Consider the following 15573-nt stretch of genomic DNA (forward strand, 5'->3'; position numbering starts at 1 on the left):
CCTCTCTTTTCTTTTCCCATTGCACAGACAACCATTCCATCTCATTGTGAATGCACATAATTTTAGTTCCACTATTGTTAAAGCTCAAGAAATGCGCATTGTGTGGTCCTGGATCCCCGAACGATTTTCTTTATACCCACCTGTTCTTTTATTCTCAACTTCTGAAAATGGATACAGTTTGCAAAGGTAAGGGCCATATTAACCAAAATTTGACACTTATTAAGGCAAATAATAAACTGAACATAAAAGTTTAGACCAATTAAAGAATTAGCACAAGAAACTGAATAGAGTATTAGAAACAAGAGCATCATATTTTTACAAAGTGAAAGCTTTGGCAGTTATGAAGATTATAAAATCGCCATGTTCTAAGTCTTCCAAAATCAAAGAAACAATATTAAAGCTTAGTCTAGTAGTCAAATGTTGTCAGTTTACTGATGTGCTTTAAAAAATGGCCTTAAAATATTTATTCATACAGTCCATTTAAGTGTTTATGATATTGACACTACAATTGGTCTCGGCATAGCTGAGAATGCCACATAATTACCTAAAGACAAGTACAGTATTCACAAGTCAGTTCTAGACCTTGATAAAACAAAGCACTTGGGAAGCTTACTACAAAAAAAATTAAGACTGAGCCAACATTCAGAATAACAACTATGGTTTATGCACCTTCCTTAAGCTCAAATGAGGGCTAAGGATCCTGCGATTCTTAAATGACACCCTCTTTTGCTGCTAACTCCAGTATTTGAGAGTTCTTGATCTTTTCTTGGAAAAATTCTGGCATAGCTGAAAAACTGGAAAATTGTGAGAGTGTCTTAATCCAATCTTTTAGGTATAAAAGCACAGAAAAGGATGCCAAGCTGATTAATTCATAACACTTGGGAGTTGTTAGTGTAGTGTTGTTGGACCTCTAAGCATGCTTATTAAGGCTGCTTAATGCTTCAGGATCAATAGCAATAGGAGTAGCACTTAGACTTATATATCTCTTCACAGTGCTTTACAGCCCTTTCCAAGCAGTTTACGAAGTCAGCAATCTGGGTCCTCATTTTACACATCTCATAAGGATGGAAGGCTGAGTCAACCTTGAGCCTGGTGAGATTCGAACTGCCAAATTGTAGGCAGCCAGGAGTCAGCAGAAGTAGCTTGCAGGACTGTATTCTAACTACTGCGCCATCACAGCACAACTTTCAGAAAGTGCTTCAGACTAGAGCATGCAGGTGCATGAATACAATATTAGCCTGCAGCATTTTAGAATGTTGTCCACCCCCCACCCCAACAATCTTGTGATGACTTAAAGATTTGGGAGGAGGGGTTCTATATTTACATCCCTTGAGTTCCAAATCATTTTACAAAGATAATATCCAAAGTGCTGCACAGCCTTAGTGCCTATCCCATCTCTGTTTACTGAACAAATAATAGAATCTTGTGGGCTCAGTGTGGGCTATGAAACCTCCAAGCAATATGTTTCCCAATTTGAATATTTGCTCATCAGAAGCAATTTCCATGTAGAGTGCTCAGACAGGAGCAGAGGTAAATTTCTCTGGAAATGTACCCTTTGGCAGAAGATGCAATTAGAAAGCTGCCACTGAAATCAGTATCTCATTGCTTTCTTTTGAATGATCCTAATCAGCACATATTCAGGACAAATGGGGGTGTGGGGAAACATCAGAGAAAATGCAAGGGTAGGATCCTTAAAATTTCAGATGCTTTGGAACTTTCAAGTTTGAAAAATATAACATGGGGAGACACATGAGAATAGGGGAGGATGGCGGGTTGTGAGGTATTTTTGGAAACAAGTAATACTGAGATTTATCACAACAGGATTTTCAGGTATTAGTCATTCTTCAGAATCTTAATTATAAAGTCTTCCTCGATATAAGTACTATAGCTCCCAAAATGTATGAAAAGCATCAGATTAGAAAAAAAAAATCTAAGATGCCAAAAAAGAAAAGAAAAAAGCTCAAGAAGGTGATTACCTTGGAGCATGTACTATTTATTTAACAGTTTTAATCTTCTCCGATTATAAAATTTCTCAGAATGGCTTACATAAGATTAGTAAAATAAAAATAATCTCTAATTTCAGCCTTCAGACCTAGAACAGATCTGTCTTAACAGAGAAAGAGAAAAGAAGAAAAAGAAAGAAGCAAATCAAGGCCACACTTCTTAAACCAGCATATTCTTGCTTTGATTAGCTTCATATTGAAATTCTGGAAATGGCAACTGTCAGATAAGGGCAGGAAGGAGATGATGGAACGGATCCAGAGATAGTATTCAACAGGTTCTGATCAGTTCTGGAGAACCAGTAGTGGAAATTTTGGGTAGTTTGGAGCACCGACAAATACCACCTCTGACTGGAGATTTTACAGTATCCTTCTCCTGCCATGCCCACCAAGCCACGCCCACAGAACCGGTAATAAAAAAAAATGAATCCCACCACTGAACGGATCTCTCCTGAGAGCTTGTAGGATATATTTCTCTTTAGCCTGGTGGGAGGGACCTTTCCTATGCTTAGATAATTAGATTCTTATGAGGTAATACTTCAATCAAAGAAATTTAACTGAAAAACTCCCTTTGAGGCAAACTCCACAAATCAGAACTCCCCACTTTTAGACACGCCATGAGGAAATAGCCTCTTTCCTGATGTTCAGCAATCTTCTGCAAAAGTGAATCTCCACCAGAGGGAAGTAGCTCACCCTTACTGCTCTTGATTGCTGATATCAAGGCAAAAACTCTTGCTTCTTCACAAGAAACCACTAACTTGACACAAATTGTTCCAGAGATTATAATAGAGGTGGCTCCATAGAGTGAAATGGTGCTGTTTTACACTGGCTTACCTCTAATTCTGCCATTCAGAAAGGAGCCTGCTGGGAAGAGGGCAGAAGCCATTGGGTGAATCGACATTAGCAGTGCTTTGGGAGTGGCTGAAGTCCTGGTAATGTTAGAAGACTCATTTATATGTGATTAATGTTTTGGGCTGCCCACATGCCAGTTCCTAGGATCTTCTCTGTAGTTCATATAACCAATTAGCCATTTAATCATTGAGGGGGGGGGTGCTGTATTCTAGCCATTTTCCTATAAGTATTTTCAAAATAGAAAGGAAATATTTAGAAATCCAGGTACCTCAATAAAAACAGCTGAAGGATATGTTGGGAGCAGTGCGAAAACCTCATACCCTCTCAAAAGATGGATGTGACTACACATCCTTAATGGTGTGAACATTAAAGCTTGGAACATCAAACAGCCAAGGTGTACCTACGTTGAAAATATCACTCTTTTTACAACCACAGTTAAGCTGTCTGATTCCAAACCCAGGAATCTGTGTCAGGATCCATCACGTGCCATGGAGATTATGATGCATTCAGGTTTTATGTGAGCAATTGCCTGCTTCACTGAGCAGAAATTATAGCTTCCAAATGTCTGCTTTGCAGTTATTATACAACATGGAACAAGATTTGGATTTATTTTTTTTGTTACATTTTGTTGCTTTTTTCTTTTTCTTTTTGGAAGTTGCTTAAAATCATCTTGATTGAATTGGGTGGCCACATAAAAGTTTTAAATAAAGGAAGGAATAATGGTGGGACTGAATGAATGTTTTGGCTTTTCCTTTATGGATTTAACAAAACAAAGACATGTTGGCAGTCATTACCAACTGCTATTCGTCCAGGCATTTTATGCGTCATGTCAAACACACAAAAAAAATAGGTGCTCAAACAAACTTCTATGGAAATTCAAAAGGGGGAAAAAAGGTTTTATACAGATAATCCTCATTCAGTGACCATTTGCAGTTATGTTGGTGACACAATGGCATAGTGGTTAGAATGCAGTACTGCAGGTTACTTTTGCTTCCTGCCAGCTGCCTGCAATTTGGCAGTTCAAATCTTACCAGGCTCAAGGTTGACTCAACCTTCCATCCTTCTGAGGTTGGTAAACTGAGGACCCATATTGTTGGGGGCAATATGCTGATTCTTTAAACTGCTTAGAGAGGGCTTTAAAGCAGAGGTCGCCAACCTTTTGGACCTCAGGGACCACCAAACTCATAATTTTAAATCCCAGGGACCACTAACTGGTTCTGTGGGCATGGCCTAATTTTGGGGTGTGGCTTGGTGAGCATGTGACTGGCTGGGCATGGCTTGTATGTACATATTATAAATATTTATATAAATATTGATTTTTTTTATTAAAAAAGAGCAACTTTTACCCAAAATCAGGCAAAGCAGGCAGGCAGATTGAGTTGCTCACAGAATCATTCAGTGATCTATCTGTCTGCCATCAGCTACCTTAGTCTGTCACATAAAATTTGCTTGCCGTGAGTCTGCACTGAATAATAGAACCTTCAGTCCCAAGGGAGGTTCAGCTGTGCTTAAAAGCAGAGCCGAAGATCTAAAGACTAGCTAGAAAGCAAAAAAATCCAACCATTTACTGCTTCCTAGCTAATCTAAATCTCCTGGCACAGCAGAACAGCTGATGGTTGGAAAAAGGAAAAATAGCAATTTTGCTGAGTAAGGAGTGAGTGGGCGGGGAGGGTTCCTGCGGGGCCATGTGGGCAGCGCAGCCTTGTGTTTTTGCGCAGCCTGGATTAATTCCTTGTGGGGTGCTCTGGGGTTGAGATTTCTTTGCGGCCCACCAAAATTTTCTCGCAGCCCACCATTTGGCGACCGCTGCTTTAAAGCACTGTGAAGTGACATATAAGTCTAACTGCTATTGCTATTTATGACCAGTCCTCACATGTATAACTATGCAGATCTGTAAGGCAAAGAAAGCTTAAGTAACATCATAAGAACAGTCACAGTTTCATTTAAGTGACACTTTCATTTAACAACCAACTTTGTAGACTTAGTTGTGATCACTAAAATGCATATAAAGAATCATGAGGCTTCGTTCAAGAGCAGAATGTAAGAGGTATTCAGGGGAAGAGGTAGAAACTCTGCTGCTATCCTAAAAGAGGAGATAGAAATGAAGGAAAAAAGGGTGCTTAGCTCCAGTATTAATAAGGCTTTTAGATAAATGAAAAAAAAAATATCAACATTGCTTCCCAACATCTCAGGACCTTCACATTCAATATAATGTCTTTTGAGGGTCAACCACCTGGATAGACAGGACTAAAAAATCAGCTCCATAGGAAGACCAGAACTATACTTCATTGAGATTGGCTATAATAGCAGAATCTTATAAATCTGAATATTATGCACCTACCCTTCTTCTTATACTCCAGTTAATTTGAGAGATATATGCCCGAGTAACTTCCAAATATTATCTTGTTTCCCAAGACTTAAATAATGTCCCAGCCCCTTTGTCTAAGGTTCTTGCATATTTTCCTGTCCCTTTGTCCCGATCCTTTAAATCATTGCTCTGAAGACTCCACAAGGAGTTTTAAAACAGTAGAATGGCATATTTAGAAAATATATAGAAAAAATTATACATTGTTATTAAAAGTTTTAAAAGAGCATAAAAACTAAGACAAATAAAGAGGCAGGTAGGCAGGTGGGGAAGGGGGGAGAAAGGGAGCGGGGAGGAAAGAAGGAAGGAAGGAAGGAAAGTGCAGAAGCTTCTGATATCCTTTGCAGCAAATATAAACACAATTACAAAATTATCTCTTATGCAATGATTACAAAAAAGCTCAGTTCTTTCTATTATCAAGATATTTTCTTATTATCAAAATCACAGGTCATAAGTGCATTTTTTTGCTATTCATACAAAAAGGTTTTAAGGTGTTTTCAATCAGCCTTAAATAGAAGTATTGTTTATTTTTCTCTGATCAAAGAAGTTAATTTATCAATTTCTGCAACTTCTATCATCTTTATCACCCATCCCTAATGGTTATGGATATATTTAGAAGATTTATAGCAGACAATTATCTGCATGAAAAATAGAATTTGTTCTACTTAATACATGTTCCATAAGTACATGGATCTGTGACAATGTATAACATGTGTGGTAACTAGATAACTTCTATTTCAAAGTCTGTCTGATTTTCATCTTGTTGTTTTTCTCACTCCAGACTTATTAATAAAGCACTAAGAATAACATGCTCCACTGTTCAAACCATCTCCATCTCAATGCCATCAAGGAATTGCTTCTCCAGCCATTAGCAGGGGACTATTTCATCCCATTTCTTTTGTTTCCTACAGGTTTTATTCCTGCTGTGAAGGCTATGAGCCAACTTTACTATTGTTAAAAAACACACTGGGAGAAGTAAGTGATTTAGTTCTGAATACCTCAAAAAAAAATCTGGGGTAGTGGGATCTTCCATCTATGGGGCTATAATAAAACAGAAACCATCCAAAGCAATATGCAGCAAGTGCATTCTGGGCTAAAAACAAAATTCTGTTCTTAAACCACAAACATGCATTCATTTACTTCTATGTAAAAAGGATGGCCAACTTTTTTTTTTTTTTACAAATACATCCTTTTTTCACATGTTAAGTCTTATTACACCAGGAGTATTTTTTGAAATACTTCTGAGGATGGAGGTAAGTAGATTTTTGAGAACTTAATGGAGGATGGAGGAAAGACAGGACTGAAGAAAAGATAGGGGGCTTTATAAAACTACCAGGAAGTTTTCACATAGGACTGTATGTTGCTATTCCAAAAATAAATCATACTGGTTGCCAAAACAAAGAATGGAGTGGAAGAACCATTTAATCAATACAAACAAATGATTGAATGTGTTCCTATCAGGGACACTTTCAAAGGTAATAATTTGTATATTGAATATCTATTTCCTGCCTGATGAGAAAGAAAAGGAAACATTCTCAGGTTTGTTTTGCAAGTTTGCCACCAACTGTGAATGCCAACCACTCAATAGGAAATTGCAGGCAATTCTTATCTGACACACATTTCTTTTTGCTCGCAGCTTTATGTGCAGAGGTGTACATCTCAGTCTCAAATACACACTTAGAAGTGTTAACACCTGGACAGGTATTAAGTTGCTTCCAGGTTCTAAATTTACAGGATGAACATCATGCTGGGCTACTAAGAATAGAGTGTTTCAGATAAAGAGCCTCATCTCTGAACATTCTCTCCAGTGAACATCACCTGAGATCCTCTTGGACTGCGATGGTGGCAAATATCTGTAGCTCAGGTGGAGGATGAGGATGGAGATTCTTTCTCTGAGCTTGTGAGTTGGTTTCCAAATGTTTCATTACCAGGCTAGGTAACATATTCAGTGGAGTTTAGGGGATGTCAGTGTTGGTATTTTTCTTTTTTTAAAGGCTTCGTGTGGTCAGTAGGTCTTGTGATGGGGAGTTCCCATCAGGTAATGGTTTCCATCTATTGTTCCTAGTCTGGCCTTCGTGTGTTTCAGATAAAAAGTTGACTCCCTCCTCTCTGTGACAGCCCCTTAAATATTGGTACACTGCTATCATGTCACCCCAGTCCTCCTTTTCAGTAGACTAGTCATGCCCAGTTCCTGCAACAGTTCATCATATGTTTTAGTCTCCAATCCCCTAATCATCTTGGATGCTCTTCTCCGCACTTTTTCTAGAGTCTCAACACCATTTTTATGGTGTGGTGACCAAAACTGGATGCGGTATTCTAGGTGTAGTCTTACTAAGGCTTTCTAGAGTAGTATTAGTACCTCACATGATCTTGATTCAATCCCTCTGTGGGTTGAATGTCTTGCGATGGGTCTTGTGATGGGTCAGGTATGGGCCGCAACAAGTGAGGTCTTCATCTCCACTGAAGATGTTACCCTGCCTACTAACTAAACATTTGGAAACCAACCCACAAACTTGGAGAATGAACCTCCACCTTCAGCCTCTTGGATGCCAATGAAAAATCCAATTTTGGTTCAGAAGACTTTTTATCTCCAGTGTTATTTTGTGCTTCTATCTTCAGCTACTTGGGTAATTCTAATCTTTGGTTATATATTTTACTGATTACATTTTAGCCTTTGTTGCCTGGAATTGTATGTATTCATTTACTGTGTTAGTCGCACTGGAAGCACAGGTTACTTATGAGGCAAAACTTCAGTGGATTAACTTACTGAAAACTGCTCCCCTAAACCTGTATACATCAAAAGAGGATTCTATAGCCTCGTCCCTAATGTTCTGCTCCAGGGTGCCCTCATAAAGTAAATGGAAGATGATAATCACATGTTTTTAAACTACATCTCCACATTGCTTGGTAACCCCTCTTTTCATTGGATGATTTGAATACAGTAAGAGTTTAAGTTGTCTTCTGTGATCATTCATTTTCTTGAGCCTTTTTAATTATCAGGAAAACTTATGCAGTTGTTCACATCTTATTTCCATTCAGGTATGTGGAGCATTTCTTTCCTCTGACTGGAATGAAAGGAAAAAAAGGGGAGGAACAGCAAGCTTCTTTGGAACAGGAGAATGCTTTATTTTTACAGTAAGTTTAGCTTACTTCCATAGCAATAGCAATAGCACGTAGAATTACATACTGCCCCACAGTGCTTCACAGCACTCTCAACAGTGGTTTATACAGTCAGCACATTGCCCCAAACAATCTGGGTCCTGATTTTGTCGATCTCAGAAAGATGGAAGGCTGAGTCAACCTCAGGATCAAACTCCAGGCTGTGGGCAGAGTTTGTCTGCAATACTGCATTCTAACCACTGTCCCACCAGGGCTCCATGGTGGAGAATATGTAAGTTTTATAAGAACTTTCTTTCAGTTCCTTTTATGCATTGGTCAGTCTGATCCAAATCTTACCATCAGTATAACCTAAGGGGTATGATGAAAATGAGAAAATAGAGCTCATATGCTTCAGAATCCTGCAAAGAATGAAAACGGTTGCATTATTCCAAAATAAAACCATGTCCCTGAATGCCTTCTCAAAGGATATGAGCCCTCCCCACAACATTACTTCAATGGATATTTTTCTACAGTCACTACCAGTGAAATGCAGCACGATACATGTTATGTATCCTCCCCTATAGAAATAGAAATTGCTTGGCCCATTCCCCTAACTGTTAACCTAGTTGATTCCCCAGGAATCTATAATGCCTGATAATTCTTCCTTCTCATAACATACTAACGTTCCACCTTTGAAACAGGCCCTTCTGACCAGCTTAATCCAAAATGTAAATATTAACTAAAATTGTAACTGCATACAAATATAAAACGAGGGAGGGAGGCAATTCTATTGCTCTTTTTTCTTTTTTATCTGATTTGTGCTCTCTTCTTTCTGGGAAAAAGGTCCCCTTCGCTCTACCTAAAGAGCCATGCTCTGCCTTAGTCTCACTAGCCATTTGCTGATATCAAGATCTTAACCAAAATCTGTTGCGTGAAGAGGCCAGATCTTAACAAAACAAGAGAACAATATTTTTGAATGGTGTTTTCAGTGGCGAGGACCACAGGGCATATGACAGTGATGCAAGGCTGGAATTTTTTGGATAAAATAGAATGGGTTACTTTATATATTCGGTCAGTCCAAATCGCGCCATAGCATGCCATCAACATGTAGATGTGTAACATCAGGGACTTAAGTGCAACTTGCAGCCTGTGGATCTCTGCTTTAGAGCCTGCTATCCCTGCACAGTCCTTGCCAAATGTATCAATAGTCACAGTTGTGATATCTCTTAGGATTTTTCTTAATCTGGTATAGATCATAGGCAGAAAGACTGAATTTGTTTTTCTCTCTCTACAAATACTGCTTTATTATTCAAAATTCAAAACCCATCGAGGGTCAATTTAGTGACCAATTAGGATTACAGATGTGGTTATGTAACATGGACTACATTTCCCAGGATACCTTAACTACATTTACCATGATGCATTCCCTTAAGGGAACAGCTCACAATTGCTACCTAACTATCCAATTCCCGTACACTGGTTAGACAGCACACTATTCCTTACTTGTAACCTTAATGCTAATTGTAGGCTTGTTTCTAGTTTCCCACCTTTCTGAATCTACAGGTTTCCCATTACTATAAATTTATACTGTAGCAATGGGATGATTTTATCCTAATTTATACATTCTTATCTCTCTAAGTTCTACTCAGTGTTCCTACTTCTATGTTTGTAGCACTGTGTTTCCCTACCTTCTTAACTATTTCTTTAACTATTTCTTTTCCCCCTTTTTCTCTCCATAGATTTTGTTATGGGCTTTTCTCTCTCCCAGCTCTTACACTCCTCTCTTTCTGGACCTGGTTTGTAGTCATGCTTGGGTTTATAGATACTGATTGGGCTCCTTTCTTTCTCCATCTCTTAGCTGATCTTGCAGGGACAAGAACTGAAGTTTTCTTTAGCTTGAAGACCACTGCTATGGTGCTCTCCTTTGTGTTGAAGGCTTCTCTTTCCCACTTTTCTGGTGTCTTTCTGGTTTGATTTCTTTTTAGCTAGTGTACCCTTGCACCCTTGTTGGATTCCGGTTCTGACTCCAGTAAATCTTCTTCAATTAAGGATAGGACAAGGCTGTTTTAACTCTCCTTCCCGGGCTACACCAAAACTCTGGATCCACAGACGGAAAAGAAATGTCTATTTATTCTGGATGGAGAGTTCCAAAATAACCCTGATTGATATTGTCTTTTCCTAAAAGGTGCATCCTAAAATGGAGCGATACGAATGGGTCTTCATCAAGAAGCCAGAACAAGCTAAAGCGCTACCTTGCCCCCAACGCCCGCGTTCTCCGTCTCCCTTTTCTTTGGAGAGTCACAGAACAACCAGCTCAAATTATCTCACTGTGCCAAAGTTAGAAACAATTAAATACCGTCTCTCTCCCTTCCTGGCAGTTAGACACTTCAAGTTGCCCTCCAAAACAGCCTCCATGTTCATGTCTGGAAGCCAGGAAGGAATCGTCATAGGTAATTATGCAAATAAACATCATGGATAAGCTCTGGAGAGCTAAACACTATACATATTTCTGGCACCCCAATCTCCAAATCAAATGTTATTTTGGTGCTGCTTATTTAACATATAAATTCAAGCTGAGCTGGGATGATCATAACCAACATATATTTTGGGGTGGGAAAAAGACATATAGAAAAAGGTCAATATGGTAAAATGTCATGATGAACTTTTGGCAAGGTTGTCCTACCAAAGTATATGAAGGAGAAACATTCATATTGCAATCCATTATATCATCATCTTGACCATCCTCCTCCTCCTCCTCCTCCTCCTCCTCCTCCTCCTCCTCCTCCTCCTCCTCCTCCTCCTCCTCCTCCTCCTCCTCCTCAATATACCAACAGGTGGTACTGGCAATAAAACCCTTTGTTCCAGGAGTATTGCTACATTTCCTTTTCCCCCTGTTTTCTCTTTCCTTTCTTCCTTAATCTGTCACCTTCAAATCCACCTGTCTCCTCTGTGCGCCTTGCTCTTGACTACTTTTCTCACTCCTCCACAACTTCTCACATGCGTGGCCTTGTTTCTTCCTTCTAGCTCCTAGCTCTTGCTTCCACCTACTTCCCTTCATCTAGTGTTGAAGCAGCATGTCTGTCTCAAAATCTAAGCATAGCTAATATTGTGAGTTACTTGGCTGACTTCTGGTTATTTTAAATACTGGTACTTCATTTCCCCCTCTCCTCCTACTCTCATCTTTCTCTTTGCTTTTAAATTTGCCAGCAGACCCTACCTGAATTAATCATTAAGGGAAGCGAAAGAAAATTAAGACCTTTTCCATTACTGGGAGCAATACAAATTTGTCTGGGGCATGAATGCAAAGGCTATCTCCCAATGTGACTCCTGCTCCAGAGAAAATGAGGCAAGGTGTTGGTTGTTGGGTTTTGTTAAGGTGCTTGGTGATATCTAATTGGCTGGAACTTATTGGCTTGTCTCACCTTGCAGAGCTTAGGATTCTCCTTCTTCGCAAATGACAATGTGCTGCCGTGTTTTACCTGCTCTCTCCTGCAGTTTCATTAAATTCTGGCTTTGCTATGCTGCCTCTCCTGTTTTCCTTGCTGTGAAAAGTAACTGTGGGAAGGGAGTAGTTAAGAAGGAGATGATTCTGGATGGAGAGAGCACTGGTCAGTTCAAGGAGAGGAAGGGGAAGCACTTGCTGGGCACCAAAGGGTGGCATGAAATTGCTGCTTACGGTCAGGTCAGCATAAACGGTAGTCACATGAAATTGGTTTATCTCAAGCCACGTACAATTTGAATTTTCAAATAAAAAATAAGTTGAAAAATGCATTTCAATGAGAATTAACTAAGTGCAGTCTTTTCTGTAAAAAGTGGATTGTTTAGAGTGTCAGTGAAAACTGAAGCTACTCGAGTTATAAAATTCATTTTCAAACAATTTTTTAAAACTTGGCTGCTAACCAGTATATACTGTAACACTGAGATCTGATTACATCAACAGGAAAGATCAGGGTCCAGCATCAATTATTTTATGAGTTTAATTCATTAATTGGCTCTACCTTTTAACGTTCCAAATGCCCCTAGATCTGGCTAACAGCAAAGCAACTGGTTTAGTTATCTGCAGAATAGGCTTGAAAGTTGTTGGTGCTCACAGGGGCATCTCATTCTGTTGCAATCCCCCTAAATTGTATTCATATGTCATATTAACCCACAGTATTGTTTAGTTGGCTTTGATGAACTTGCCTGGTTGTAGTTTATTATGAATACTGCCCTAATTGCAAAAGATATCTACAACTCTTGAGTTTAAAATTCATTTTCAAGCAATTTTTTAAAAATTGGCTTTGTAGTTTGACCGTTGTTTTACAATTTTCAGACAATTATATACGTTGTTTTATTTTTATTTGTTGATAAGTTCTTCACAGAAAGATGGTACATAGATAGATAGCTATAGATAATTACAAGCCTGTAAGAGGAGAGGGATTGTTTTTTGTGTTAAAGATTTTAATTAGTTGAAATCCTTAACTAAAGCATGAAGAAGTTGTTCATTGATATCAGGCGAAACCGAAGAAATAAAAGACAACATACACAAACACACACACACACCAACTACCTAGAATGGATGGAATAATAAACTTTGGTGGCTTATATTCACCAAATAAATCTACTATGTACCTTGCAGAATAAGACCTGATCTAGACAAGAACTTTGTGCTCATTGATGATGTAGTCTGGTTATTATTGATCAGCTTGTTCTGTAGTACATACAGCCAGAGTACACTGTGTTGTTCATGACAGCCTCAAGGAAGCAAGAGCACATGACCATATTAGCAAAGATAGAACATAGAACATAAAAGAGTTGGAACGGGTATCAGACATCTTCTAGTCCAATCCCTTGCTCAAGCAGGAGACCCTATATCATTTCAGATGAAAGGTTTGCCAGTCTCTTTTTGAAAGCCTTCAGTGATGGAGCACTCACAACTTCTAAAGGCAAGCTATTCCATTGGTTAATTGCTCTCACTGTTATGAAATTTCTCCTTGCTTCTAGGTTGCTTCTGTCCTGGTTAGTTCCCAACCATTGTTTCATGTCTTTTGATGCTTGGGAAAACAGTTGACCCCCCCCCCCCATCTCTGAAAGAGCCCCTCAACTATTCTAAGAGTGCCATCATGTCCCCCACAGTCCTTCTTTTCACTAGATTAGACATACCTATTTATGTCTAGTCTAATTTATACCATTTATGTCTAAAACATAAATGACATTGTTCATGAATCTATAAAGTCATCATTTTCCATGATGATACAAAAACTGTATCATGTGTAATACAACAACACATCCCTCTTCAGTTCAAGTCAGAAACTGTTTAGATGCAAACAACAGGAAAAGAGACCAGGGGCAGTATCTAAAAACTCTGTTCCATCAGATGGTGAGAAACATTTTTAACCAATCATGTTGGTTTTCTTTCCTAGGGGGTGGCGGAGGCCAGGCTTTATATATTGATGCTAATCTGAATCATGGAAGAACAGAACACTGTGAAACTTTTGACAACCCTCCTCTCTGCCAACAAAACTTCCAGGTCCAGCTACTAGAAGTGTGGGGATTTCAAAACTCCTGAGCTTCCTTTTCCTCCATATGATGGACGTTTTTCACTGAGATTCTCCTCCAAAGCACTGCATGTCATCAGGTGATGACTGAGAAATGGACATCTAAGCAGCAGGAATAGATGTTTAAATATTTTGGGTCGTTGCTCATTAATACAGTCTTTTTGGCCAGAATCTCTGGAACATAACAAAATATATTAGATGGCTTACATTTACCTATAACTGTTCTGCTTGGACTTTTGAAAGGGATTCATTTTGAAATAAAAAAAAAAGTATGGAATTCCCATTGATCATATGCCTGCTTATTCTGCTTATTAATGAAACGTATGAAGCCAGAGATTATCCAAGAACGTTAATATGTGGTTGGTATGTGCAGAAATGGTCCTATGAGAGAATTAAAGAAGAGCTGGATTCAGGTATCAAATTGGCAGAACAGTACCAAGATATTCAGGTAGTCCTCAACTTATGATCACAATTGAGCCCAAAATATATGCGGAGAGTGAGAAATGTGTTAAGTGAGTTTAGCCCCATTTTGCGACTTTTCTTGTCACATTTGTTAAGTGAATCACTGCAGTTGCTAAATCAGTAGCACGATTGTTAAGTGAATCTGGTTTCTCCATTGACTTTGCTTGTCGGAAGGTAGCAAAAGAGGATCACATGACCCTGGAACCCAGCAACCGTCATAAATGTGAGTCAGTTGTCAAGCATCCGAATGTAAATCACATGATCATGGGGAATGCTGCAATGGTCATAAGTGTGAAAAATGGTCATAAGTCACTTTTTTTTTTCAGCGAAGCACAATTCTAGTAACGGGAATATTATTAGAACATTTCCAATACTTCCTCATGTGACCCTGGGAAAGAAGGTACAGTGGCATTATTATGCCTTTTATGAACTTGTTCTGCACACCTGTTGCAACCCTAAATCTGTGCTTTACACTCATGAGTTAAGATCTTATCCCTATTGTCACAGCAAGACTTTAGAATACTTTGAAGGTGCCAGAGAAGCTCTTACAAAGGAACTACGACATCCGACTGAATGGACTATTTTTAGACGACATGCTTTTATCAGTATGGCCTCTGAGCATCGCATCTAGCCTGTACTACATTAAGAAATGTCAGGAAAAGATTTCCTGTAAAAAAAAGAATAGAATTTTCCTTTCATGAGTTAATGCTTTTACATTAGAGACACAAACAGCACAGCCTGTCTGCCCAATTCACCTGCCTTAAAGATGAAAGAAAATAAAATTGTTTTTGGCCTTTGGGTCTGCCAGTCGTTCCATATTTCAGTTTCCTTTCAATCTTCAATGATGAATAAATGTTGCTGAACAAACATAGCTCTTGTCGTCAGAGATGGGGTATTTAAAGGATAGAGCGGTATAGTATGCTTGCCATCTGACACTTGAAAACATCATTGGTATTCAAAATATAGAAGCAGTGTATACACGACTATTCACGTAAATGATCAGAACATGTTGACTGCTGAAGAGCATGACATATAATAAGTTTTAGAATCTATCCAATAAAACAGTACTTTGTGCATCATAAACCGAACATGGTACCGAGGGAAAGTCAATTCTGGACCATGAAAGCTTATTCCACAATAAATTGCTTAGTCTGTCAGCAGGTACAAGAATCTTTCCTGCTCATTTGCTTCTTTATTTTATCCCTGGAAAATTTGTTTGCTGTCTATTTTTATTTTTCAAATTGTAGTTCATGTTCTT

The 15573-nt window shown here is 38.7% G+C and overlaps 1 protein-coding gene across 1 annotated transcript in view; it reads left to right on the forward strand.

Moving 5' to 3' along the window:
* LOC113433527 (TBC1 domain family member 24-like) overlaps positions 1-14094 on the forward strand; it is a 31949-nt gene extending 17855 nt beyond the window's left edge. The window contains exons 3-7 of the mRNA XM_026696147.2: positions 28-186; positions 6129-6192; positions 8257-8352; positions 10502-10766; positions 13719-14094. Of these exons, the coding sequence (XP_026551932.1) occupies positions 28-186; positions 6129-6192; positions 8257-8352; positions 10502-10766; positions 13719-13864 (730 nt within the window). The 3' untranslated portion in view covers positions 13865-14094. The remainder of the gene's footprint in view (positions 1-27; positions 187-6128; positions 6193-8256; positions 8353-10501; positions 10767-13718) is intronic.
* The last annotated feature ends 1479 nt before the right edge of the window (positions 14095-15573 follow it).

Source organism: Pseudonaja textilis, chromosome 2, assembly GCF_049901715.1.
Source record: "Pseudonaja textilis isolate UNSWEBS1 chromosome 2, rPseTex1.2, whole genome shotgun sequence".
Classification (NCBI taxonomy): Eukaryota; Metazoa; Chordata; class Lepidosauria; order Squamata; family Elapidae; genus Pseudonaja; species Pseudonaja textilis.